This window comes from Mustela putorius, unplaced genomic scaffold (genome assembly GCF_011764305.1).
Source record: "Mustela putorius furo isolate JIRA1106 unplaced genomic scaffold, ASM1176430v1.1 tig00537227_pilon_pilon_pilon, whole genome shotgun sequence".
Classification (NCBI taxonomy): domain Eukaryota; kingdom Metazoa; phylum Chordata; class Mammalia; order Carnivora; family Mustelidae; genus Mustela; species Mustela putorius.
This window is the reverse complement of record NW_025422368.1, coordinates 43207733-43234027: the sequence shown is the minus strand read 5'-3', so window position 1 is coordinate 43234027 and position 26295 is coordinate 43207733. Positions and strand designations below refer to the sequence as shown.

General features: G+C 36.4%; 1 protein-coding gene across 5 annotated transcripts in view; it reads right to left on the bottom strand.

The window, feature by feature from the left end:
* Positions 1–1105: 1105 nt before the first annotated feature.
* NUP107 (nucleoporin 107) overlaps positions 1106–26295 on the bottom strand; it is a 45259-nt gene continuing 20069 nt past the window's right edge. For 3 of the 5 annotated variants that reach the window (XM_045073021.1, XM_004752460.3, XM_013056077.2), the window contains 19 exons: positions 26003–26091; positions 23837–23915; positions 21400–21513; positions 19260–19350; positions 19033–19109; positions 16570–16629; positions 15754–15899; positions 15585–15633; positions 12171–12240; positions 11647–11765; positions 10445–10483; positions 9973–10123; positions 9527–9639; positions 8632–8734; positions 7994–8154; positions 7103–7228; positions 5164–5277; positions 1719–1886; positions 1107–1367 (listed from right to left, as the gene is read on the bottom strand). In XM_045073021.1, the coding sequence (XP_044928956.1) occupies positions 1260–1367; positions 1719–1886; positions 5164–5277; positions 7103–7228; positions 7994–8154; positions 8632–8734; positions 9527–9639; positions 9973–10123; positions 10445–10483; positions 11647–11765; positions 12171–12240; positions 15585–15633; positions 15754–15899; positions 16570–16629; positions 19033–19109; positions 19260–19350; positions 21400–21513; positions 23837–23915; positions 26003–26091 (1977 nt within the window). In that variant the 3' untranslated portion in view covers positions 1107–1259. Of the gene's footprint in view, positions 1368–1718; positions 1887–5163; positions 5278–7102; positions 7229–7993; positions 8155–8631; positions 8735–9526; positions 9640–9972; positions 10124–10444; positions 10484–11646; positions 11766–12170; positions 12241–15584; positions 15634–15753; positions 15900–16569; positions 16630–19032; positions 19110–19259; positions 19351–21399; positions 21514–23836; positions 23916–26002; positions 26092–26295 lie in introns of all 5 variants that reach the window. The other 2 variants (XM_045073022.1, XM_013056078.2) reach the window with 2 other exon arrangements.

Genomic DNA, 26295 nt, shown 5'->3' with positions numbered 1-26295 from the left:
AGATCGAGCCCTGCATGGGGCTCTTCACTAGGCCTGGAGCCTGCTGGAGATTCTCTCTCCCCTCTTTCTTCCTCCCCATTCTTGCACGCAATCTCTCTCAAGAGAGAGAAAGAAAGGAAAGAAAGGAAAGAAAGGAAAGAAAGAAAGAAGAAAGAAAGAAAGAAAGAAAAAGAAAGAAAGAAAAAGAAAATTCTTGCTGATTCATAAATATGCTATGCATTACCATTTCTGGGCCTTGCTCATACTGATTTCCCAATGTGCAGCCCCTCACTCTTCTTGTGCTTTATCTTTGCCCTTGCAAATTCAGTGCATTACTCAAACAGCAGCTCTAATGCTACCTCCTCAGAGCCCTCTTAGCTGGTGACAGTGTCTTACTGCGCAGATTACTTGCATTTTTTTAACGGCATTTAAAAAAGGTATTTGTTGTATAACCCCTACTAGAAGGGCTGGAGTAGATTCCACTCATTTTTGTATTTCCCAGCTTAGTCAGTGCCTACTGTGTACCAGATACTATGATAAGACTTCATAAGATCTAACTTAATTAGTAGCCAGTTTATTGAATGAGTTAATAAAAAAGAAATGTTTCCAAAATAAAGAAAACAAAAGCGTAATATTAGACAAAACTCTTGCTATATTCATCTTAACTGTAGTATTTAAAAAACACTAAATTTATGAGGCACCTGTGTGGCTTAGTTGTTAAGCGTCTGCCTTCTGCTCAGATCATGATCCCATGGTCTGGGATCCAGCCCCGCATTGGGCTCCCTGCTCAGCAGGAAGCCTGCTTCTCCTTCTCCCACTCCCTCTGCTTCTGTTCCCTCTCTCAGTGTCAAATAAATAAATAAAATCTTTATCCCCTCCCCCCCAAAACCCACTAAATCTTATAAGAAATTACATACCTGATTTAGAAATGAATCTACTTCTCATCCTCTTTATAATTTTAAGATATCAGCATATTTATGCTCACAGGAGAAAAGTAGGATAACAGGAAACTTAATTTCTTATTACATAAGAGGTAATTCTGGAACTTGTAAGAACAGAAAATTTTAATTTTTATATAATTTTATTAATAAATGCAGGGAAATAGTCATATAATACATTAAATTTTCAAAGTATCATCATAATATTCTGAAAAATATAAAATGCAAATGTGTAAATTTTCATTATTCCCATGACAATGCAAAAGAAAAAACCCAGTAATTACAAATATGTGTATTTTACAAGAAACTCCATTTATCATAGAAATTAGCAGAGTGGATGAATTATGACTGAATTTCATATCCTAATGGATCAAGTCCCTGGTCTAGGAGCATTAGAGAGGACTCTCTTAACTTCTGCAACAATTTCCTTAGTTCTTCCTTAGAAAATACCTGATTTTAAGAGAAGAAAAAAAAAAGTTAAGAATGAGAGCAAGGAAGAATATATGAATTTATGGTCATTTAATCAACCTGATTAGCTTAACATAAGAAATTCCTCTTTAAGATTTATATAGCCAAGGGCCACTATGTTCAAAGCTATTTCTTTGAGCCAATCTATTTACTTCTAAGTGTTTATGAATATGTATGTATTTTCAAAAAAAAGAACAAACATTAGAAGTGGACCATTATGTTAAGAAAATCTAAGAACATCTCAAAAATGTAAACACATCTCACAAAATCAAATATTATTACAGAGCTTATCAAATCACTAAAATTTAAAACTGTAAATGCTCCAGAACTTACCAGATACAGTTTGTGGCGCTCAGAGGAGACCATATCTGCTAACTGCAAGCATTCCTGATACTGACCAGTACTATGCAAAATGGTATGAAGCAGAAAACACAACATCGGCAGACAAAGCTTTCTCAATGAAACCATTTGGTGTGTCCTTTCATGGTCTTCTTCAGCATCCTATAGTTGGACATCAAGTTGTCATTTTAAAAAGTTTAAGGTAAATATTGTTATAAAAAACCAAAGTTTTGAATCAAAACCAAAATACAACAGGTAGAAGCTAATGGGGTTTCTCTAAAGCTCATGATGCCCATTTAAAATAAAACAAGGCAGGATTTTAATCATGACAGACACACAATTTTTGGTAAAACCGCATGAAGGCAAACCTAATACAGAGGAGTCCCTGGTCTGATAACAAAAACAAAATGCTTCTGAATTTATATTTTTCTTTTTTTTTTTTAAATTTGTATTTCTAATATCTATTATGTCTTGAATAAAAACATGCTTAAAGCCGTAAGAGAGACTAAATACCACTGGAACAAAACTGGGAAGAGAAAAGAAGCACCGTTTCCCTTGATGTGTACAGATGGAAATACATGTGAGAGGACATAAACTGACCGTGGTGACTGCTGCTTGGGAGAAGGGTCATGAGGTGGGGAGAGGCACACAGGGAGGGACAATGTCACCACAAACTCTTTTTAAGCAAAGTGAATTTATGATTCCTTTGTATAACTTTTCAAAAATAGAAAAACTAAAAGACCCCATAGATTTGAATAATATAATTAATGAGACAGAACTAACAGATACATGAGAAAAACAATGTGGAGAAAACAATTAGCATTTCGAAGTACATATGGGCCTTTCTAAAAAATTATGTGGGCAGTAGTAAGAGTACAGAAATGTACCCAAAACGTTTTCTTGCAACAAATTTGAAATCTAAAAATCATTAAAATAATTTAAAAAGAACCCAGCCTTAACCTTTGTGAAATAATCTTAAAAATAGAAAGAAAAAAAAAATAGAAAGGAAATCCACAGAGTTCGTAGCATAAGACAAAACAGAGAACAAGACAAGCTGAATACCTGGTCTTTAGAAAAGCCTAATAAAATACCTAATAAAATTTTTTTTAAAAAATATTTTATTTATTTATTTAACAGAGAGATCACAAGTAGGCAGAGAGAGAGGAAGGAAAGCAGGCTCCCCACTGAGCAGAGAGCCCGATGTGGGGCTCGATCCCAGTACCCTAGGATCATGACCCAAGCCGAAGGCAGAGGCTTTAATCCACTGAGCCACCCAGGCGCCCCCCCTAATAAATTTTTTTTAAAAAGTGGATTTACCTTCTTAGAAGTCTGGAACTTTTTGTTGTTGTTTATGACAACTTATATTAATCAGTGTAAGTATCTTCATGGGACAGACTATGTTAAGCTGCTAAAGCATTTTTCAAAAGCAGATGTAAGTGGAGCAAAAAAATGTATGTGGTAATTCTACCAAGGAGTGATTTGTACTAATTTAGGCTGATCTAGGTCAGTTTTCCACACATAGGGAAAATTACTATCAATTGTTCAGTCTTGTTTTGAGATATAAATATATTAACAGTAAATATTAAAATGCATGCATGCGTTGTGTTTTCTTAACTTTGAAAGGGAAAGCACTTTTATTTTATTTCTCAAATAGGCACTCACTACCTTCAGAGGTGGATTTAAAACCAAAGGTCTTACTCATAATTCACATTAGTTGTTTCCACCCAGAGCCTGTTAAGAAAGTGAGCACTTCCTCTGAGTCACTCCATTTGTACTCCAAGGGCGTCTTTCGCCCCCCTTGCTAGGGAGGCAAAGCAGCCCTCGCTCCCAGACCTCTTATCACCTGAAAGTAGCATCAGGTCTATTAGTAATCTGATCTCACAGGATGGATTCTGGCCCCCTGCTTCTTCTAGGTCTTGTTGCTGGCCAAATATCAAAGGGGTGTTACTAGTAATCTGTTCCGCTAACTCAAATGGCTTCCCACACCAGCAGACTGAAGGCTACCAACTGTCCTGAATTATGCCTGATGGGCCCGGCAATTTGCCACAAGGAAAAGAAAATCAATTGCTCTCCACAACCTAAGCTGTTTTTGTCATTCGAATGAACAAAAGCTTTGAAAAATCCTGTAAATGTATAAAATTAAAACATTCTTTCCATTAGGGACATACAGTAGGGCCTTACATGTGAGAAAAATTCATTAACTGGTATGTGTTGCCCACAGGAGTTGAACTGCACTGACCTGTAATAGGTATCTCTAATATGAAGACAGTGCGTTCACCCCAGTCATTTACTAAATGTACCAAACATTTTCTGAAAGCCTCTTATGTTCCAGGCATTAACTTAAGTGCCAAATTCAGAGAAATGAAGAAAACAATGTTGCTGCCTTCATCAAGTCTACATCTTAATGGAGGTAGACACACAACAAGCAAATAATATACATTATACATTATATGTAACTGCCACAAGGAAAACCAATGCAGGATAAGAAGAAAGTGATACAGGGTGGCTGGGGCTGGGGAATGAGGAGGGTCTCTAGAGAGAGAACATTGGGCATACTACTGAAGAAGGTAGGAAAGCCATCGGTATAGCTATCGGGGAAAGGGCATTCTAGGTTCTCTGTTCAAAATGCTGCACCAAATATTCAAGAATCCAGCATTTACACAGTTCCCCTTTAACAGATCATGAAGTCTGCAGAGGCAAAGCTGATTACTCAAGGTTTCTGTTAAACCACAGGATCAGGCCTCTGTATTTTTTCACTAACATGATAGTTACCTTCAGTATCCTTCCTTTCCCCTCTACTCACTCAGCTTCGACATCATTTTTTAGGAATCAAATACTATACCTTTCAAGTACCCCGTCTAAACCTCTTCCAGGTAAAACCAACGTTTTCTTTTCCCGAACTCACAAAATACTTAATCTGTGCTTTTCTTATGGCATTAGGTACTTTTGTAACTAGTCTCAACCCAGGATTTAAGCTCTCCAGCAGATTAAAAAAAACCCAAAAACCAATAAATCCAGGCCTATCACAGACCAATTAAATCAGAATCTCTGACAGTGGAGCCCAGCATTTAAAAAAAGCTGCCTGCCCCCACCAAGGTCATTTAAATGGATAGCTCAGAGGTGAGGGTCATGGCTACTAGACTTATCTTTGTATCCTTAAATTGAATTGAATGCAAATACAATTAAATTTTTAGATCCAGAATTTTAAAAAGTTACATTTTAGTATCTTGAATGAATACATTAAATCTGAAGAAATAAGTTTACTCAATAGTCCAAGATTTCTATTCCCTAGTTATTATTTTCAGTCTAGGTTTAAATTAAGGGATGTTCAGTTACAAGAACAAAGGATATATAAGATCCATAGGTGCTTCTACTTAGAGAAAGAACCTTTGAAAATAGACTTTTACTTTTTTATCTATATACAATGTACAGAGCTTACCTCTCTAACATCTACCATCCACCCTCCATCAACAAACAACAAGACATTGTACATTTTCTCCTTCACATCAGCAGTCAGGGCATCCAAATGTCCTTTCCAAATAACATAATCCATCTGCAAAACAAACACAAGACATTAACAGACTAAAACCAATAAATAATGTATTTGTAAAAGTACATACAGGAATATTTACATGGAACATCATTCTAAAGAGTTCACTTTATTGAGAAGCATGCAACTCTTGATTTCTGGGTCATGAGTTTAAGCCCCACATGAGTACAGAGATTACTTAAATAAATACATAAAACTTAAAAAAAATAAAGTTAACTTTAGTCAGCCAAATACAAAAATAATCAACAGACTGCAGTGAAATAAAACACTAAAATGTTAACTTCATAAATGAACATTAATGTCACCTGAGGGTAATTTTCATGTTTGGTTAATAAGCTGCAGAAAACTAACAGGTGTCTTTTTTTCAAATAGCATTAACAGAAAGATCACCTGTTACAGTAAGAATAGAACTGCTGAAGAAATTACCTCTTTAAATATGACCTGATCAACTCACAGTTATATGGTCAATTAATCTTCAACAAGCAGGAAAGATAGTCCAATGGCAAAAGACAGTTTCTTTAACAAATGATGTTCGGAAAATTGGATAGCCACATGCAAAAGAATGTAACTGGACCACTTCCTTACACCAAACACAAAAAACAAATTCAAAATGAATTAAAGACCTAAATGGGAAACCTGAAACCATAAAAATCCTAAACAGAGCAGCATCAGGGTGGCTCAACTTGTAGGCACCCAATTCTTGGTCTCAGCCCAGGTCATGATCTCATGGGTCGTGGGATAAAGCCCTGCAAAGCAAAAGGCTCTGCACTCAGTGGGGAGTCTGCTCAAGATTTTCTCCTTCTACCCCTCCCACTTGTACTCACTCTCACTCTCGCTCTCTCTCTCAAATAAAATAAATAAATCTTAAAAAAAAAAAAAAAAACCTAGAAGAGAGTACAGTAAAGATCTCTAAAATTGACCATAGCAACACTTTTCTAGATATATCTCCTGAAGCAAGGGAAACAAAAGCAAAAACAAACTATTGGGACTATAGCAAAATAAAAACCTGCACAACAAAGGAAATAATCAACAAAACTAAAGGGTAACCCACTAATGGAAAAAGATATTTGCAAATAACATATCCAATGAAGGCTAGTATCCAAAATATATAAAGAATTTCTGCAACTCAACACCAAAAAAATGAAATAAACCAGTTAAAAAATATTCAGAAGACCTGAAAAGACATTTTTCCAAAGAAGACATAACAGATGGCCAACAGACACAAGAAAGATGCTCAACATCACTCATGATCAGGGAAATGCAAATCAAAACCACAATGAGGTATCACCTCACACCTGTCAGAATGGCTAAAATCAAAAACACAAGAAACAACAAATATTGGTGATGATATAGAGAGAAAGGAACCCTTGTGCACTGTTGGTGGGAATGCAAACTGGTACAGACACTGTGGAAAACAGTATGGAGGTTCCTCAAAAAGTTGAAAATGGAACTACCCTATGACCAGCAATTGGCACTACTGGGAGTTTACCTAAAATATAAAAACACTAATTCAAAGGGATACACGCACCCCTATGTTTACTGCATTCTTTACAACAGCCAAGTTATGGAAGCAGTCCAAGTGTCTGTCCATATATGAGGGGAGGTGGTTGGGGGATGGGTGAAATAGGTAATGGGGATTAAGGAGTGCACTTGTGATGAGCACTAGGGGATGTATGGATGTGTTGAATCACTATTTTGGACACCTGAAACTAATAGAACACTGTAAGTTAACATACTGGAATCAAAATTAGAAAAAGAAATCTGAAAAAAAAAATGTGATCTGTATTTTTAAAGTGCAATAGATAGGTCTTATATAAATTCAACTTACTTCATATTTCTTTTCTTTGTGTTCATGAGCCACTCTCTCAGTAAAAGTTGCTTGAGGTATCAAAGTAGGTTTCTGTGGAGCTGAATTCATATGCTTAAACCACTCGTTAAAGGTTTCATTGGCTTCCTAAGATGTAAAATAAAATATAAAAAATACGAAACAAACAAGTTTTCCGTATGTTCTACAGAGCTTTTAAAATCTGGTTCTTAGAAGTAATTTTGCAACATCAAGAAACAGAACTGTTCAACATTTATTTTTTGCACCCAAAAAAACCACTGTGAATAAATATTTTGTCAAATGGTGAACACCAGCAAGGTACATGTATATTGTGTTTTCTGGCACCTAGTCCTATCTCAAGCACTCCAGTCATATACGTATCTTGACACTTACCACTTTGTGATGTTTACTTGTCTGTCTTCTTCACTAGCCCATTAGCTTCTACAGGGCAAGGACAGACTGCTATCCACAGATGTCCCCTAGAACCTAGCCTGATGTAATCACTTCATTTTTTGTTGAAAGCATCTTAAATGAGTATGTTGTTATTTTAGGTATAACAAATTTAATTGTTTCGCCTTTGTCGGTTATTGACCCCTTACCCCCAAAGAAACACTAAAGTTGATACAAGCATTCAAAGAATTGCAAGGACACTAAGTTTTAGACATCACCCACTCTATGAAGTGAAGTTCTTGGTCGGTTAGCATGAATTAGAACCTTATGCTGATGAAGGCCGGATCATGATCTCAATGCTCCTGTGGATCAATCAGTACCACAGTCACAAGAGAGAGAAGATAAAAAGTCAGTCACCACTATTGGATGAACAGTTCAAAGTCTGAGAGTGAATCAGAAAAATCATGAAGGTAGACACATTTGTGATTTTCTTTATAGGCTCACCAAATAAGCTCTAATGCACAAATGTTCTCTGATAGCATTATCATCTTCGGCAGGAAGTGGACTTTCCATTCCTTGTTCCTCCCACTGATTATAGATTTCCGCTATAGAATCCTGAGGAATTTTCACAAATACTTCTTTTGCAGCTTCATGCTTTTTTGATGCTGTGAAAAAGAGGCACAATTTTTCAATATATGTGAATTGCTGTATGGTGGTTTCTAAAGGAGTCAAATTAATTGGTTTGCAACCTTTACAGTCAGCTGTAAACATCTTGAGTCCCAAAGTAGTTTTATTAAAGGTATGGGTGATTCTTTGTACTTAATAGCCAGGCTTTTTCCTTATTTCAGTGGGTCAAGTCACAAAAGGATTCATTTAATGCAGTTGCTTCTACCAACTTTTGTGTCTTAAGGCAATTACATTTTTCAAAGCCTTGAGATTATAATAAACACTGATTAGGACAATGATAATGTTAATTTTGTTTCATTATACTAGACCTGATATATAAGAATGGCTGTTTTGTCACCTGCCCCCCTCCACCGGAAGGATTAGAAAAACAAAGAAAAACCCACAACAAAACAAAAATTTAAGAATATATAAGTTTGAACAAAAGCCTGAGAAGAGAATATTAAAATAAAGCATACCCAAGAATTTTCTCATTATCGCATTGCCTTGTTTAAGTGCTTCCGCCCTCTGTGCTGGGTCAAATACCAACCAGTCAATTACGTCAATTTTTAAACGGTCCTCCTATTCATTTATTTGAAAAAAAAGAAACATTGATTGTACCTTTTTCTAATATATTCTAGTTAGTAGAATTAACTTACATCTAGTAAACATGATCATCCCTCAAGCTATATGAAATTATGAAAGAATCTAGCTTTCCTTAGTTTCTTCTCACATTTAGTAACTCAAATTACAAAAAAGGGATGCCTAGGTGGCTCAGTCAGTTAAGCGTCTGCCTTTGGCTCAGGTCATGATCCCAGGGTTCTAAGATCGAGTCCCACATTGGGCTCCTTGCTCAGTGGGGAGCCTGCTGCTCCCCTTGCTTGTAAGTTTGCTCTCTCTCTTCCTCTGACAAATAAATACATAAATAAATAAATAAAATCTAAAAAAAAAAAAAAAATCCTGAAAAAATTACAAAAAACTTCTTGGAGTATGAGTCTGAAATTAAGTATTCTATGTCCCACCAACTTAACCAGGTGATTCCTTAGCGGCTACTCTAAAATGGTTTTTTGTTTTTGTTTTTTTTTTCCTGAAAATAGGGTAAGTAAACTACTTAAAGAGTTAGAGATTGATCAAGTGTCTAGAATAATCCAATAATCCAATAAAGCTTCCTTTAACACAATACTACTGCAAGTAACTTAAATCCCTTACATAAGACCTTAAGTCTGCTGCCAATTTTAAAATTTAAAAGGTTTTGGCTGACAAAGAAAAATTCTTAAAGAAAGGAGGCAGAGTATGTTAAGGAGGAAGTTCACCAAAGAGCCACCAAAGAGGGATTAGGAATTACACATACAACTCCCCTGCCCCTTATGTTACCTCAGTAGTGCTGGTATCTAGGGCTGGGGCCACGTCATGATGACTGAATTCACCATTATCTTTCTTTCGGATATTCTCGACTACAGTCTTTGTTATAGCTGCAATATCCAAATCTAAGGAATTTTTTTAAGAGACAAAAACCAGAATTAATCATTTACACTAATATTCTCTAAACAGTCACAATGATTTGGTAAACTGGAATTAAAATTCTATAAAAATATGTGTACAATATGAAAGACATTATAAAATTGTAAAAGAAAATGCCATAACAGGGATATTCTACATGGGTTACAGTATAAGTTATTTTATTCCTAAAACAGAATTTCATCAAAAATTTCATTCTTTTTCTCTCAAGAGAAGATTTAAAACTATAAAGATAAGTGTTACTAATGCCAAAATGATAACTTGCCTGTGAAACCCAACAAAAAGTTCTCAACCATTTTTACCTGCTTCTTTAGCCAGTTCCAGGCAATGGTGGCGCTGCTCAAATTCTGTAACTCCTTCCAAAAATAATGCATACTGGGCTACAGCTAGGTCTTGAGGTAAATGACAGGTATAAAATGCTATAAGATTTGTATGCTTCTCATTTATTAAAAGCTAAAAAAAACAGAAAAAGATCAAAATATGTCAATAATAACAACAGGTTCTGGGATCAGCAGTGTTTTTTTAAAAAATTCACTTCAAAATTTCAAACATTAATGAAAGATTCATATAGATGTGGATTTGTTCTACTGAACAGAATGATTTTAAATTCTAAATAAAATATACTTAAGATAATTAAAAGATCTCTTACAGATTCTGATGACTTCCCCACCACTGAGCATTAAAACATCACCATTCTGATTTTTGTTTCCACCAAAAAAAAAAAAAACCACACAAACAAAAAAAACAATCAAATTGTGGATTCTTAAAGTTTACCTGTATGTAGGTCTTTAAAATTTCAATGGAAACTTCTTCCTTTATAGAAAAAAGGATATAATTCAATTATAAACAAAACTGCTTATATGTACCAGCAAGGTATCTAATAAAAATTCTACTAAGTGATTGAATGATTTTAATATTTACCATGGAGCAATGACTACATGCGAGGCTAAGTGCTTAGCAAAGTTTATATGCTGCCCAAATGAACCTTCCATAACTCTTTGTGAGTAGTTACTATCATTGTTCACAATTTACAGAGGAAGAAACTAAGAGTTTCTAAACTAAAAAAACTACAGAGGTTTTTATTTTACCCAGAATTACATACTAGAAGCTGCTGAGTAAGGATGCAAACCCAGGATTCTACTCCAAAGTCCAAACTTTCAACTACTGTTTATCATTCTGCCTCCTATAGGTACTAAATGTTACCATCATTTAGGAAAAAGAAACAAAAAGAAAAAAGAAAACAAAGGTTTGAAACCTCACATAGAAAAAGTAGTCTTGTTCAGTTAGCTTGGTGGGTTGATTTAGAACTGGGTACTGATGAGGATAAAGTTATGAATTTATCAAAAACCACATAAGGCACCTGGGTTGCTCACTCTGGATGAGCATCTGACTTCAGAGCCTGTCATAATCTCAAAGTGCTGGGATCCAGCCCCACACTGAGCTCCCTGCTCAGTGGTGAGTTGGCTTGTCTATCTGTCCCTTCCTCAGCACATTCACGTGTGTTAATAAAATCGTTTTAAAAAATTACTTAACACACACACACACAAACCCCCACTGGTATTCTGCATCCATAGACTAGAGCCCTAAAGGGTCATCCACAGTGAGTTATCACTGAGTGACCATACAAGACTGTCTAGAAGACTTCTATGCCAGGGCGCTTGGGTGGCTCAGTCGACTGAGGGTCTGCCTTCAGGTCAGGGTCATTATTTTGGGGTTCTGGGATTCATATCTGGGGTTCATGTCAGGCTCCCTCCTCATTCCACTCCCCTGGCCCCTCCCCGCATGTCTCTCTCTCTCTCTCAGATAAATAAAATCTTAAAAAAAAAAAGACTTCTGCACCCTTACCACCATTTCTAGGGAAAAAAACCCCAAAAACCAAAAAACAAAACACCCCACAAAAAAGTAGCATGTTTTCCTGATGAGAGGCATACAGCATCACCCTTGCAAAGGACAGTCAATTGTTCTTTTTTATTTACTTTGATCTGTAGTCCCAGAGTGTGGAAAAACAAAACGAGGTGAGTCATGAAGCGGAGAAGGTGTCCAGGTAGATTGTTTCTGCTTTTGGAAAGCCATTTGTTAAATTCATTCATCAAACCTACAAGACATCAAAGCAAAAATTCAGTAATAGGAATAAAGACCAAAAGAATAGAAATAAACATTACTCAGGATATTTACTGTATTCCTATAGTACTATGAAATCACTACCTCATTGTTAATAACCCCCATATAAAACAGACCCAGGATTAAATTCAAGCTCTATTATCTTACAATTAATAGCTGCATTCAAATAGGCTGATATAAAGATTAAAAGATGCGGTGAGTCCTGTACTGTTTTGATAACTTTTTAATGGGCTCCCTGCTCAGCAGGGGTCTGCTTCTCCCGCTGACCTCTCTCCTCTCATGCTCTCTTTCTCCCTCTCTCTCAAATAAAATCTTAAAAAGAAAGAAAGAAAGGAAACAAAGAACTCATAGAAAGCAAAACAAAAGTATAGTATCTTACCATCAATGTCTCCCAGGATAAGGAACTTTTGAACTATATGATAATGTTCTTGATTCTCTTCCAAAACTCTCTGAAAAAATTTTTACATTTTCCATAAATCTCCCAGTGATCATTCTTTAGTATGTATTCATTAGTAAGCCAAAGGTCAACTTTTGAAACAAGAAAAGTTGCACATGAGGGGTCTTAGGAGATGAAAACAAATTTGAGAAAGTAATGTCTTTGGAATATACTCAAGCTGAACAATCGTTGAAAGCAGAGAATTGTGTTAAAACAATTTAATCTCTGAATATTATTACTTTCATTTTTTATATTTTATTATTGTTCTTCTGGCACTCCATGGTGAGCCAGAAAGGAAGGGCACACGTAACCTAAGCAAAACAAACTATAAGATTTCTCCAAAAACGAAGAGCAGTTGTTGAAAGCATTCCTTTGTATTCTCTTCTGCAAAGGGCACCATGCATAACAGAAGCCACCAAAATAGTGATTAGACAGTAGAAAAAACTATAAGTGACCTTCTGTTGCACTGTTTGGAAGCAAATAGTTTATTTCTTTTTTGCCAAACACGTTTTAATTTTTTATTTCATTATCTAACTTTTCTTGCAGCATTCATTCTTGGTTACGTTCAAATCTTTGCTCTATCTGAAACTGACTTTAAAATGTGGCATGAGGTAGGGATTTAGCTGTTTTCCTCCAGACAGAAAGTCAATCATGCCCATATCATGTATGTAAATAAATCCCTCTTCCTTTGAAATGAAAAATCACCTCTGTCATCTATAAGTGCTAATACATATTTGGATCTAATAACAATGTCTGTGTTTCACTGATCTATTTATTCATTCCTGTGTTAAGTGCATATTGTTTTGTTGTATAATTATTTTGTTTTATTATTAAGTAAGGCAACTAGTGCATATTATTCTTTTTCAAGTTTTCTTGCCATTCTCATTTATTCTTCTTTTTGTAAAATTCTGTTTAGAAATAATCCTCCAGGGGCACCTGGGTGGCTCAGTAGGTTAAACCCTCTGCTTTCAGCTCAGGTCATGATCTCAGGGTCCTGGGATCGAGCCCCACATAAGGATCCCTGCTCAGCGGGGAGCCTGCTTCCACCTCTCTCTCTCTGCCTGCCTCTCTGCCTACTTGTGATCTCTGCCTGTCAAATAAATAAATAAAAATCTTAAAAAAAAAAAAGAAAGAAAGAAAGAAAAGAAATAATCCCCCAAAGATTAAGTTTCTATGTTAATTTTGAAATGGCTTACATCAAATCCTCTCATCCAGGAACATGGTACATCTATTTATACTCATGTCTTCCAATAAGATTCAACAGTTTCTTTTTGAAAGTCCTCAAACCCTTAGTTAATTTTATTCCTATGTATATTATGGCTTTGGTCAATAATTTAATGGGACTTTTTTTGGGGGGAGCACCAAATCCTTTTCTAATTAGTTGTGAAAAATACAGACAGGCTATGATTTTGGGGGGTAACTTTGTATTGAATTTAGGTACTTAAAAATTCTCATTCTTCTATGAATCCTAGTAACTGAGTTTCTAGTAAATTGAGTTTCTAGATTTATACTTTCATCATATGTAAATATTCCCCTCTTTCTAATACATATATCTAATTCCTAATTCTAATATATAAATATAATTCCTAATTCTAATATGTATATCTATTCCTTTACTTGTTTTATTTTTAATTAGCTGGAATCTCCACAAAATAACAGACTGGTAAGAAATACTTGACAGAAGAAGTATTAATTTCTTTACTATACAGTTATACATAGTAAAAAGGAAAAGATAAAACTCAACAGAAAAACAGGTAAAAGATGTGAATAGGAAATTCACACATGGTCAATAAACACAGGAAAACTTGCGCAGCCTTATGAATAGACAGGGAAGTAAGAGCAGAACAGCAAGTTCCTATTTCCCACCTAATCTGATACATTAGCAAAAAATTCAAAGTGTGACATCTGGGACTGGTGAGAATGCAGGCAGATGGCTGCATTAATAAATTACTTATGGGAGTATGAATTAAATGCTACAACCAGGTAATTAATTTAATATATATCTACTCTTTATTTCAGCAACCCTGCTTTTAGGACACCCTAAAATAGGACTAGTAGATAAGCATATATGTATATAACAATGTTCACTGCACTGCTAGAAACAACCTAAATACATCAAAAGAGAAATGATTAAAAAGAATAGGTCAGGTTACCCTAAATCTGTATCCCCTAACTTGGAGAAAGTATCATTAAAAGAAAAAAAAAACAAAAAACAAAAAACAAATAGTTGGGGTGTCTGGGTGGCTCAGTTAAGTATCTGACTCCTGATTTCAGCTCAGGTCACGATCTCAAGGTTATGAAACTGAGCCCTGTGTCTGGCTCCATGCTTGGGCTCTGCGCTGGGCATGGAACCTACTTAAGATTCTCTTTCCCGGGGCACCTGGGTGGCTTAGTGGGTTAAGGCTCTGCCTTCGGCTCAGGTCATGATCTAAGGGTCCTGGGATCGAGCCCCACATCGGGCTCTCTGCTCGGCGGGGAGTCTGCTTTCCCCTCTCACTTTGCCTGCCTCTCTGACTACTTGTGATCTCTCTGTCAAATAAATAAATAAAATCTTAAAAAAAAAAGATTCTCCTTCTCCCTCTGCCCCTACCCCTCCATGAAATCTCGCTCTCAAAAAGTTAATAAAGACAAAACACTCCTCCCAAGTTGGAGAGTAATGCAAGTAATATGATGCAAAAAAAAAAAAACAACAAGAAAAATCAAAATCATATCTCAGAATTAACTACATTATTTACACATATTTGTAAGATTATGGAGAAGGAGAAAGATATAGAAGACTATATAGCTATATATTTTATCATCTCTGGGGAATGAGAATAACCATAAAATGGTTGGGAGGAAGTTACTTTATAGCTTTTATACTATATAGATTTTATTTATATCTTTGGATTATTTTGCTACATACTTCAGTTATTTAAAATTATTTATGAGAATATTACCTAAAAATATTAGATTATTTTAAGATCTAGGAAATGTCTTGTTCATTTTCCATTAACATTTTCCTTTTTCAAAAAGAGAGAAAATTGGGGCGCCTGGGTGGCTCAGTGGGTTAAAGCCTCTGCCTTCAGCTCAGGTCATGGTCCCAGGGTCCTGGGATCAAGCCCCACTTCAGGCTCTCTGCTCAGCAAGGGAGCTTCCTCTTCTCTCTCTGCCGGCCTCTCTGCTTACCTGTGATCTCTGTCTGTCAAATAAATAAATAAAATCTTAAAAAAAAATGTCTCTCATTTAGATAAGAGATAAGGAAAAGGAGAAAATATAACAGTTTCAGGTTATTTTTTTGCTTTTCAGATACGTGGCACAACAGCATAACATTGTTTCCTATTCTAGTTATCCTAAAATGTTCTTACTAATATTTACCTTTTTATCAGTAGCTTGAAGTTCTTCAAATACCTTTTCTAAGGTCCAACTTTAAAAAGAAAATAGGAAAGGATAAAACAATATTAGTAATATGAATAAGGGCTACAAAATAAAACTTTACAGAGCATACTGCAAATCACCAAGACAAAAAACAAAAGAACAAACTCACTTTGCTTCCAAATACTCCCTAGGGAGTTCTTCAGTTTCATCCAGATTCACTACCGATGTCCGGATCTCCTGTTCTACCAAACTGTCCACCATCACCCGAAAGTAGGCCCACACTGTGTCTTCCCAGGTGTCACAGACGGGAAGCAGCTTTTTTCCCCATACCAAACCAGAAACACATATATAGTCAACAAGGGGTGGGGAGAGCAGTGACTTCCATTGATATGGACTATAAAGTCATTTTAATGACATAAAACATATTGGATTGTAATATACATACCAAACAGCCCATTACCCAACTCATACCAATCTTTTAAAAAGTTTTAACTATTAAGATTTTTTCCATACTCAGTTCACAATGGCATCAATTTTCCATGTTGGATGTAAGATGATGTTTCAACTAGTTATTACAACACACACAAATAGCTATAAAATGCAGGGGGTGGTAGCGTTTGTAAGAAACACACATACACAAACATAGAACAATCCCAACAGTCACTATGCCTCAGTGGTACACTTCTGTATAAACCGAGGGGCACTATAAGTCATCAATAAATGTGTTTTGTAAAAAAATATACATATATATTGGAATTAAATTTATAATTCTTAGAAATTAAAGTCTGGTTCCATTTATTAAAACATCATTTGGTGTAAGGCATACATGAAATTAAGCAACTCAAGTCACTATTCTATTTCATGATTTTGCTGTCACTGCTACTCTTAGAAAGCTTAAGCTTATAAAATTTATTATATATGAATATTAGACTATGTATCTGATTTTGATCTACAGGAGAAAAATGAATTAAAGTAGATTACATACCTGCTTGAGATTTCCACTTAAAGCTGCATAAATTGCCCTCTCGTATCTATTAAAAAGCTCCTGAAATACAAGGAGTATAAATGTGAAATACTGTTTTTCTAAGGATGTACATTTTTTCATAATCTGGAATTTTATAAGTCTTCTAAATGGCCTTATTTATTCACTTGATAGTTTCTAAACTTTAGTTAAAGATCTAGTGGGGCAGTAAGGACTCCTTTGGGGCGCCAGGGTGGCTCAGTTGGTTGAGTGACTGCCTTCAGCTCAGGTTATGATCCTGGAGATTGAGTCCTGCATTAGCTTCCTGCTCAGCATGGGGTTTGCTTCTCCCTCTGATCTTCCCCCTCTTATGTTCGCTCACTCTCTCTCTCAAATAAATAAATAAAATCTTAGATAAAAAAAAAAAAGGACTCCTTGGTTTGCTGATGTAGGCAGTGCTGAAATCTTCAGGAAAAATCAATCATCTCAATTTCAAATATAGGATGAAAGATCATAGTTAAATTTATCATAGTTAAATTTTATTCCAGATAGATCTGGAGTAGCTGTTTTCCTCTAGGAAGCTCCTAAATGCCTAATACTACTTGATACTTACAGAACATCAAAACAAGGCACCTGGGACCTGTCTTTTATCAGTCTGCATTTAATTCCTAAGCAGGACTAATTATGTTTATCAAATTAGTTCATTTTACTATCAGATTCTATTGATGGCACTTCCTGTTTTCTTATCATCTAAATAAGACTTCAAAGACTTTCACTGTTTACCTGAATCCTCTTCTGCCTTTGTTTCCAATCACCCTTTTGACCACTCTTGTTCCTTCCTTTCCACTATCAATATTATCCTAGGACAGGCCCTTAATACTTAGTGTCTAAATAATTCCAACAGGCTCCTAACTAGTTTCTCAGCCTTTGGTCCATTCAATTTTTAAGCCTATTTTTTTTTTCACTATCATGTTAATCTTATTAAAGCACTGTTACCGTGTGCTCTCAAAGTTTTGATGGTTCACTACTATCAATGATATATACTCCTTCTTTAGAGAAACACTTGAGGACCACCAATGCCTGTTCTTTTTTTTTTTTAAGATTTTATTTATTTGATAGAGATCACAAGTAGGCAGAGAGGCAGGCAGAGAGAGAGGAGGAAGCAGGCTCTCTGCCAAGCAGAGTCTGATGTGGGGCTCAATCCCAGGACCCTGAGATCATGACCTGAGCCAAAGGCAGAGGCTTAACCCACTGAGCCACCCAGGCGCCCCCAATGCCTGTTCTTAATTTAACTTTTTCAATCATCTTTTCCATTAGTTCTGTTCCAACCCTGGTTTTGAAAATGTGAATTTGTTCCAGTGCAACTGATCTATCAAGGAACAACATAAACATAATGCAATTTCTCATAATACAAATTTCATCTACAAGAAACACTAGGTGAATGCAGAAAACCACACCGAGCTGAATGGAGGCAGTTATAAATACACAAAACTAACATATCTCAAACATCTATCTGCCACCTCACTTCATTAGGTATATTATAAGCTAACTCCATCTGTATCAAGAGTTACAATTTTCATTTTAATTTCAGCTAACCTCCTTCTACACCTCACAGTAACTCACAAGCTGCAACGCCCTGACACTCAAATGCACAAGTAAACTTCAGTGTTTTTTCAAAGTAAAATGCCATATTTACTGTAACATTTGTGTATTTCCTGTTTAACAGGGTCTTAAGTTTTTATCTTTTGATGTGTTGCCGATGGTTTTTGAGTACTGTGCTCGAAACTCTATTTTCCCCAAAAGGCCTGTGGGTTTTCTGCAAAATTTTGCATGCTGCAGTGATTTTTTTTTTTTAGGAAAGCACAGGTCATATGGTATGGTAACAGAACTGACTCTATTTCCTTTTATGAGCCCTCTGCTCCAACCTGATAGCCCTAGACCTACCACCTTCCGTTAGGTTTTCCAACTTACATAACCTACCAAGAATTCCTTCCACTTCTTTTCATATCCAACAACTCAAATCCTAGTAATTTTTTAAACTGCAATTCAATTCTCTTCCCTGGGAAGCCAGATTTAGCCCAAATGCTTATTCTCTGAATTCATTTGATACATTCTATTTTTACTTTTTATCAGTATTTAATTCTTAGTACTTAGTGTCTGAATAATTCTGGTTAATAGTTAAACCTCCCAACCCATTCTTCAATTTGATCAGAAGTTTTTTTTGAAAATGAGCCCCTGCCTGGCTCAGGCAATGTGATCAGAAGTTTTCTGAAAACTTCTTGGCTCAGTTAGTAGAACATGCAACTCAATCTCAGGGTTGTGGATTCGAGCCCCACAACTGGGTATGGTGCCTACTTTAAAAAAAAAAAAAATTTTTTTTGGAAACAGAAACCTTAGTGTTCTACCACTCTAAATGTTTCACAGCACCATCAGCAGGCTTGCAATTAATTAAAAATCAGTATCAATAAAGGTTTTCTTGTATCTTACATCTTCTGCCATTCTCCAACAACTTATTTTCCAAATGATTCTATATGGATTCCCTTCAACAGGTTCTAATTCTGTTCCTATAAAACAGTAAAAGAAATAAAAATTTACAGTTTAAAATAGAGAACTCCTATTTCAACAATTTCTAAAAACAAAAGCTATGCTTCATAAAGACTGGCATTTAAGCTAAATATATCATCTCATTCTGAGAATCAAATCTACTAAAATACCTCCATTCACATTAGGGTCATGGTAGAGTTTCCAGCCTTCAAGTGTTGCAGCTCTCCATGCTTGACCACAACGTTTACAGAGTCGTTGTGCCTTCAGAAACAAAAAGGGGCAGTCAGTCATATAACCAGAGTTAAAAGCATTTGTGACTTAAAGAAAAGTATAAGCAGGGGCGCCTGGGTGGCTCAGTCAGTTAGGCATCTATCTGCCTTTGGCTCAGGTCAAGATCTCAGGGTACTGAGATCAAGTCCCACATCGGGCTCCATGCTCAGCCAGGAGCCTGCTTCTCTCTCTCTCCCCTCCACTTGTGTTCTCTCTCTCAAATAAGTAAATAAAATCTGGGTGCCTGGGTGTCTCAGTTGGTTAAGTGACTGCCTTTGGTTCAGGTTGAGATCCCAGGGTCCTAGGATCGAGCCCCATGTCGGGCTCCTTGCTTAGTGGGAGACTGCTTCCCTCTCCCCCTCTCCCTCTGCCAGCTGCTCCCCCTGCTTGTATTCTTTCTGTGTCAAATAAATAAAATCTTTAAAAATGAATGAATGAATGAATAAATAAAAGTATAAGCAATATACTTCAGGATTAGATAATTTAAAGCACAATTATTTCAAAGGACAATGTAGGCAACTAGTACTGGAATTTATTTTGCCACCAGCAAGCATGTCTCTTCTGTGGTCTCCAACTTTCTTTCTTTCCCTAATAATCCTTTTGGTTTGGGGCTTACTAATTGGCTCCCATGGTGCCTACAAGGATTTAGTTCCACTAGAGACAAATGGGGCTTAAGAGATTGATATGACCACTGATCTAAGCAAAAGTATTATGAAAACCAGTCTCTATAATGACAAGGCCCTAGTGCTCATTCAGCCCACTGATATTTATGTTAACTGTACCAAACAGATGAACTTAGACTAATCAGCGAAACATACCAGTGAGATAGACAGCATCACCTCTTTAGGAACTGTCTCTTCCCCATTTAGTTCATATGGTTTAGGTAAGATCCTATGATTCCACCTCTGAACTCTAGGATTAGGGATGTGACCTAACAAGAATCACTCCCAGGGCTCTTGCTAGAGATTCTGAGGAGGAGACATACTCCTTCTGCTGGAAATGCTAACTGACAAAAGGATGTAAGCCTGGGGCTGCTGGCCATCAGTGACATGAGGCTTCTTGAGAATGAAGCCACACAGAGAGGGACAGAGCCAAGAGCCTGGGAAAGAGATGGTATCCTAGTGAGTCCCCGGATCCTGCTTAAAACCAAATATAACCCCCTATACTTCCCTGTTCTACAAACCAATCAATTCCTCCCTTGTAAATAACCTGAGTTGGGTTTCTATCACTTGAAGCTAGAGAACCCAATTAATATAACCAGTTATAGAATACCCTCCCCCAAACATCATTCTGGATGTGTGGCTATTAAAAATTATAAATGCTATGTAGTAACATGGAAAAATGTTTTGATATGCTATCTAAAAAAGGAAGGATAAAATAAATCAGATACAAAAGAACAAATATTGCATGATTCCACTCACATGAAATAGCTAGAATAGGCAAATTCATAGAGACAGAAGTAGATCAGAAGTTACCAAGGGCTGAGGGAAGATGTAATGGTTTCATAAAATTGTAAATGCAATTAATGGCACTGAAATGTACACTAAAAAATGGTTAAAAGGACAAATTTTAGGGCATGTGCGTGGCTCAGTCGTTAAGCATCTGCATTCGGCTCAGGTCAAGATCCTGGGGTCCTGGGATCGAGCCCTGCATCGGGCTCCCTGCTCTGTGAGGAGCTTGCTTCTCCCTCTCCCACTTCCCCTGCTTGTGTTCCCTCTCTCACTGTACCTCTCTCTGTCAAATAAATAAAATCTCTAAAAAATAAAATGACAAATTGCGTTATACTTTACTACAGTGAAAAAAATAAATAATGCAATGTATCAAAACTATTGACTTGCATATTTTAAACACAAGATAAGGGGGGGCACCTGGATGGCTCAGTGGGTTAAAACCTCTGCCTTCAGCTCAGGTCATGATTTCCAGGGAAATACTGTGGAAGAGATGATTGCATCGAGGAGACAAACTAGGTGGTCACAAAGATCCCTTCCAACTTGAAGAGTCTATGACTTTGAAACTGAAGCAGCAGGATATATGACTTACCTCTTCTGTCATTCCAGCACGGATTAAAGTGAAAAGATACTTGAGTAATCGGACTTCATCTTCTCTATCCAGATCATCAAGGGGCATTTTCTGTCTAATAGGAGCATCAGGGTCCTATATGCCCCCCCCCAAAAAATCAATGATAAATTCTTTGTACCTACATATATTTTGAGTATCACCAAGAGATGATAAATCTCCTGAGTTTATATACTGAAATAACTTTTTTTACAATTTAGTTAAGTAACAAAAGGAGTGAAAATATCACAGGTATTCCAGAGAGACACACAACTATCTGCTGCCCATTCAAAACAAACTCTGTTGGCCCACAAAGGTACAGGTCTAGTCAGGCAAGGCAGTAACACTACTACAGCAGCCTAGCCAGACAATTCTAAAAATGCTACTTATCATTCCAGCTGACACAAGCTGTACCCTGTTGTAGCAATTACACAACCAAGTTAATTCTAAACGGAATTGAGGACACCTGGGTGGCTCAGTCGTTAAGCCTCTGCCTTTGGCTCACATCATGAACCCAGGGTCCTGGAACTGAGAAGCCTGCTTCTCCCTTTCCCACTCCCCCTGCTTGTGTTCCCTCTCTTGCTGTGTCTCTCTCCGTCAAATTAAAAAAAAAACAAAAAACAAACAAACAAAAAAACTTAAAAACAAAACAGAATGAGGCCTAGATGGAGAATGAGCCAGAGGAAAACTAAGGGAGTCGACAGTACATTCTGTAACTTGAAAATGCTTAGCTGGTACTTTGAGATCATACTGAGAAGAGAACCCACTATGGAACTAAGACCATATAAAACACATCGTGTCCAATAAAAAAAGTTTTAAGAACAGATTTCTAGTAAATAAAATCCACCTAAAACAGTTATTCCCACCTACTATTTTTCATAAATAGAACAAAATGTGCCTTTAAACATTTGGGATAACATATTGTCCTCACTTTTGCAGTAAATAGCACATGTGATCTTCATGATGAATTTTAAGTGAAAAACTATTTTAATGTGACTCATTTCAAATGCTACTAAGTATACAGTAATATGAATATTGATTCAGAAAATAAAGTTTACAATAAGGAAAATAGCTCTTTCACAAATATTCTGCAGACCAATACAATCATTCAGTTTTCGAGCACAGTCTCTTTCTGCCAAGAAGGAAATCACTTTTCAGATGTTAAGATTAAATGATTTTTAGTTGCTTGCTACAAAGTAATTTAGCTATGATTATTGCAAGTTCTTCTAGTAGTTTCCAAAACAATTTTCATCAACATCACTTTGGTACCCAATGGAATTCTATCAATTTTTCCAGTTGTTACTTATTTCTCCCACTTTTCATTATAAATATTTAGTGCACGTGTCTTCACCTGTCACAAAGCTCTGTTCCTTTATTTCTACAGGAATTAGACTCCTGTTCTCTTCAATTGTACTGTTATTCCTATTACTCATATCCTGGAATGACCTTTCTAACGTCAAGCTTTCTTCCCCCTGCTTTTTATATGTAAGAGCTTTCTTCTTTCCTTTTTTTTTTTTTTAAAGATTTTATTTATTTATTTGACAGAGATCACAAGTAGGCAGAGAGGCAGGCAGAGAGAGGGAAAGAAGGGAGAAGCAGGCTCCCCGCTGAGCAGAGAGCCTGACACAGGGCTTAATCCCAGGACCCCAAGATCATGACCACTGAGCCACCTAGGCGGTCCCCCCCCTTTTTTTAGGTTTTATCTATTTATTTGCTAGAGACAGACAGCAAGAGATAGCAAGAGAGCACAAGCAGCAGGGAGGTAGGTGAACAGAAGCAGGTTTGCCACTGAGCAGGGAATCCGACGTGGAGCTCAGTCCCAGGATCCCAAGACCACAACCTGAACTGAAGGCAGACACTCAACTCAGTTCAGCCACCCAGTCTCCCTATAAAAGAGCTTTCATAAGTCATCACCTTACAGTTGAAGGGTCAAACCTTACTGTAAAACCAAAATTAATTTATTTTTAAAGCTGGGAAATCACTTTCTGAACCTTCTTCTACAATTTACAATTCATGGACCACAGATATGTTCAAATACATTTGGTCAAATTCAAATGTAACTGAGTAGCTTTAGAGTTAAAAGGTATAATGCAAACTTTTGGGAAACCCAAACTAGGATCTGTGTGAATAAAAATTCTCAGACTTTAGAAAACAATTACAGGGGGCACCTGGGTGGTTCAGTTGGTTAGGCGACTACCTTTGGCTCAGGTCATGATCCTGGAGTCCCTGGACTGAGTACTACATTGGGCTCCCTGCTGAGCAGGGAGTCTGCTTCTCCCTCTGACCCTCTCCCTTCTCTCTCTCAAATAAATAAATAAATAACTCTTTTAAAACTCTTTTAAAATAAAAATAATAAATGAATTAATAAAATAAAAAACAATCATGGATCCTTGAAGACAACTTTCATTTCAAAGAAACTTACCAATTCAGTGACAAGGGGACGGACACTTCCTATGTAAGAAGGTAGCTGCCGCTGTTTCAGGGTATGCAGGGTGTTTTCCCTATAAGAAAAAGTATAAAAGTTCTTACAGGAGAAAATTTAGGAGGTCTATTTAAGAAAATAAAATCAAGTCAAAGTAAGAAAAAGAGAGTACAAACTCAGAAATACATGCAAAAATGCTAAATAGAAAGAGGCATTTGAGCTTAGATGACTAATGATGCTGACTATGTTTCCATGTCTTTATTGGCCATTCATCTGTCTGTTTCTGTGAAGTATCTGTCAAATCTTTGCCCTTTTTTACTGCATTATCTTTTTCTATTTTTTTTTTTTAAAGATTTTATTTATTCATTTCACAGACAGAGGTCACAAGCAAGCAGAGAGGCAGGCAGAGAAACAGGAAGGGAAGCAGGCTCCCTGCTGAGCAGAGAGCAGGATGTGGGGCTCCATCCCAGGACCCTGGGATCATGAGCTGAGCCCAAGGCAGAGGCTTTAACCCACTGAGCCACACAGGTATCCCTGCATTATCTTTTTATTGAGTTGTAGTTCTCTATCAGCTACAAGCCTTACATGTTTCTTCCAGTATATGGCTTGCTCTCTTTCATTTTCTTAATGATGTCTCTAATGAGGTTTTTTGATGAAGTCCAATCAATCTTCCCTGATTATTGCTTCCCACGACCTAAGAAACTCTTGTCTATCCCCAAGTCACAAAGATGTTCCCCTCTAAAAGCTGTGTGGTTTTTAGCTTTTGTGATCCACCTTGAATTAAATGTTGGGTATGGTGTGAGGGAGGTGTCAAGGCTGACCTTTTTTTTTGCAGCAGTATCCATTTTTTATGCATGGTTTGTTGAAAAGACATTCAATACCCCCCATTGGACTGCTTTAATGCCTTTACTGAATACCAACTGACCATCAAAGCGTAGGTCTGTTTCTGGGTTCTATATTCTGTTCCACTGATCAGTAAGAAAAGGAGACTAACCATAAAAAATTGTGCAAAAACCTTAACAGAACATTTTACCTAAAATTTTTAAGTTTTAAATGAAAATTCTGGGGCGCCTGGGTGGCTCAGTCAGTTAACCTCTGCCTTTGGCTGGGGTCATGATCTCAGGGTCCTGGGATCAAGCCCCGAGTCCAGCTCTCTGCTCAGCAGGGAGCCTGCTTCCCCTCACTCTCTGCCTGCCTCTTGGCCTACTTGTGATCTCTATCTGTCGAATAAATAAATAAAATCTTTAAAAAAAAAAAAAAGATTTTTTCCTGGAAAAATCACAACCTCTCAAGATTTAATTTTTAACAAACACTGAATAGCACTAATCTCCTAGTTCAGCAAAGATATAATGATGGACTTGCAGACTTTGTAACAGGCATAATGTTACTGAACTGAAACACAATTTGAACTTTTTCAAGTCTTAAAATCAACTGTCCCTTTAACCTAGGGATGCTTCTTGGCTTCAAGATCCTAAAATAATTTAGAAGTATTAAAGGATGCAGTGACCAAAATTTTTTTTTTTAAAAATCACAAGTAGCTGTAAACATAGCTGAAGTATCTTTTTGATGATCGAATTACAATTATTAAGAAAATATAGCCAGGTAACTGTTTGAAAATACATATTAGACATGTCATTATTCTGTTCTCAAGGTTTTCTATCACATTTAGAATAAAGTCCCATAGCTTTACCCTGGCCAGCCTATAAAGATCCTATAGTATTTGACCCTCTTCAATCTCATTTCCTACCATACTTTTCTTTGCTGTGTTCACATTGGCCTCCTTGTGTAAATACTTTGTTTTCTGATCTTTGCAGTTTCTGTTCCTGCCAAGAAAGCTTATTCCCCAGATGTTTGTGTTTTGCCTCCTCTCACTCACTACCTGCTACATTCTTAGAGAGGCCTGCCCTGATGACCTCTTCTATTTAAACTTGCACCCACTGTCATCCTCTATCTATTAACTCTGACACTTTTTTTCAAAGCTCTGATTTCCAACAGGCTATGTATTTGTGGTCTAAAGCTGTTAAATGATTATGACACCATAAAGGCAGAGTTTTTAATCTGTTTTGTTGACAGGCTGAATAAGCAATAAGAACTGAATATGTGCTGAAAGATAAATAAACAAAGCCAATGTTGAGTGACTTTAAGAATAAATGATTAGTAACTTACCAATACACTGATTTTGCATAAAATTCAATATTATCAGAAAAATCTCCGATCTCATCTTTGGCAATACTCTCTAGCCAATCCACCACAAGCTAGGAAAGGAAAAAAAAAAACAACAAAAAAAAGAAGTATTAACTATAAAACCTGTCAGTGTTTTATTTAAAGTGGTACTTCCATCCTTAATTTAAAAAAGGTTTCTATTTAAAAAAATACCAACTAACAATTTTTCCAACTACTTTTTACTTTTTTAAGATATACAAATATGGCAAAAGAAAGATATTTTCTACAGGAATAAT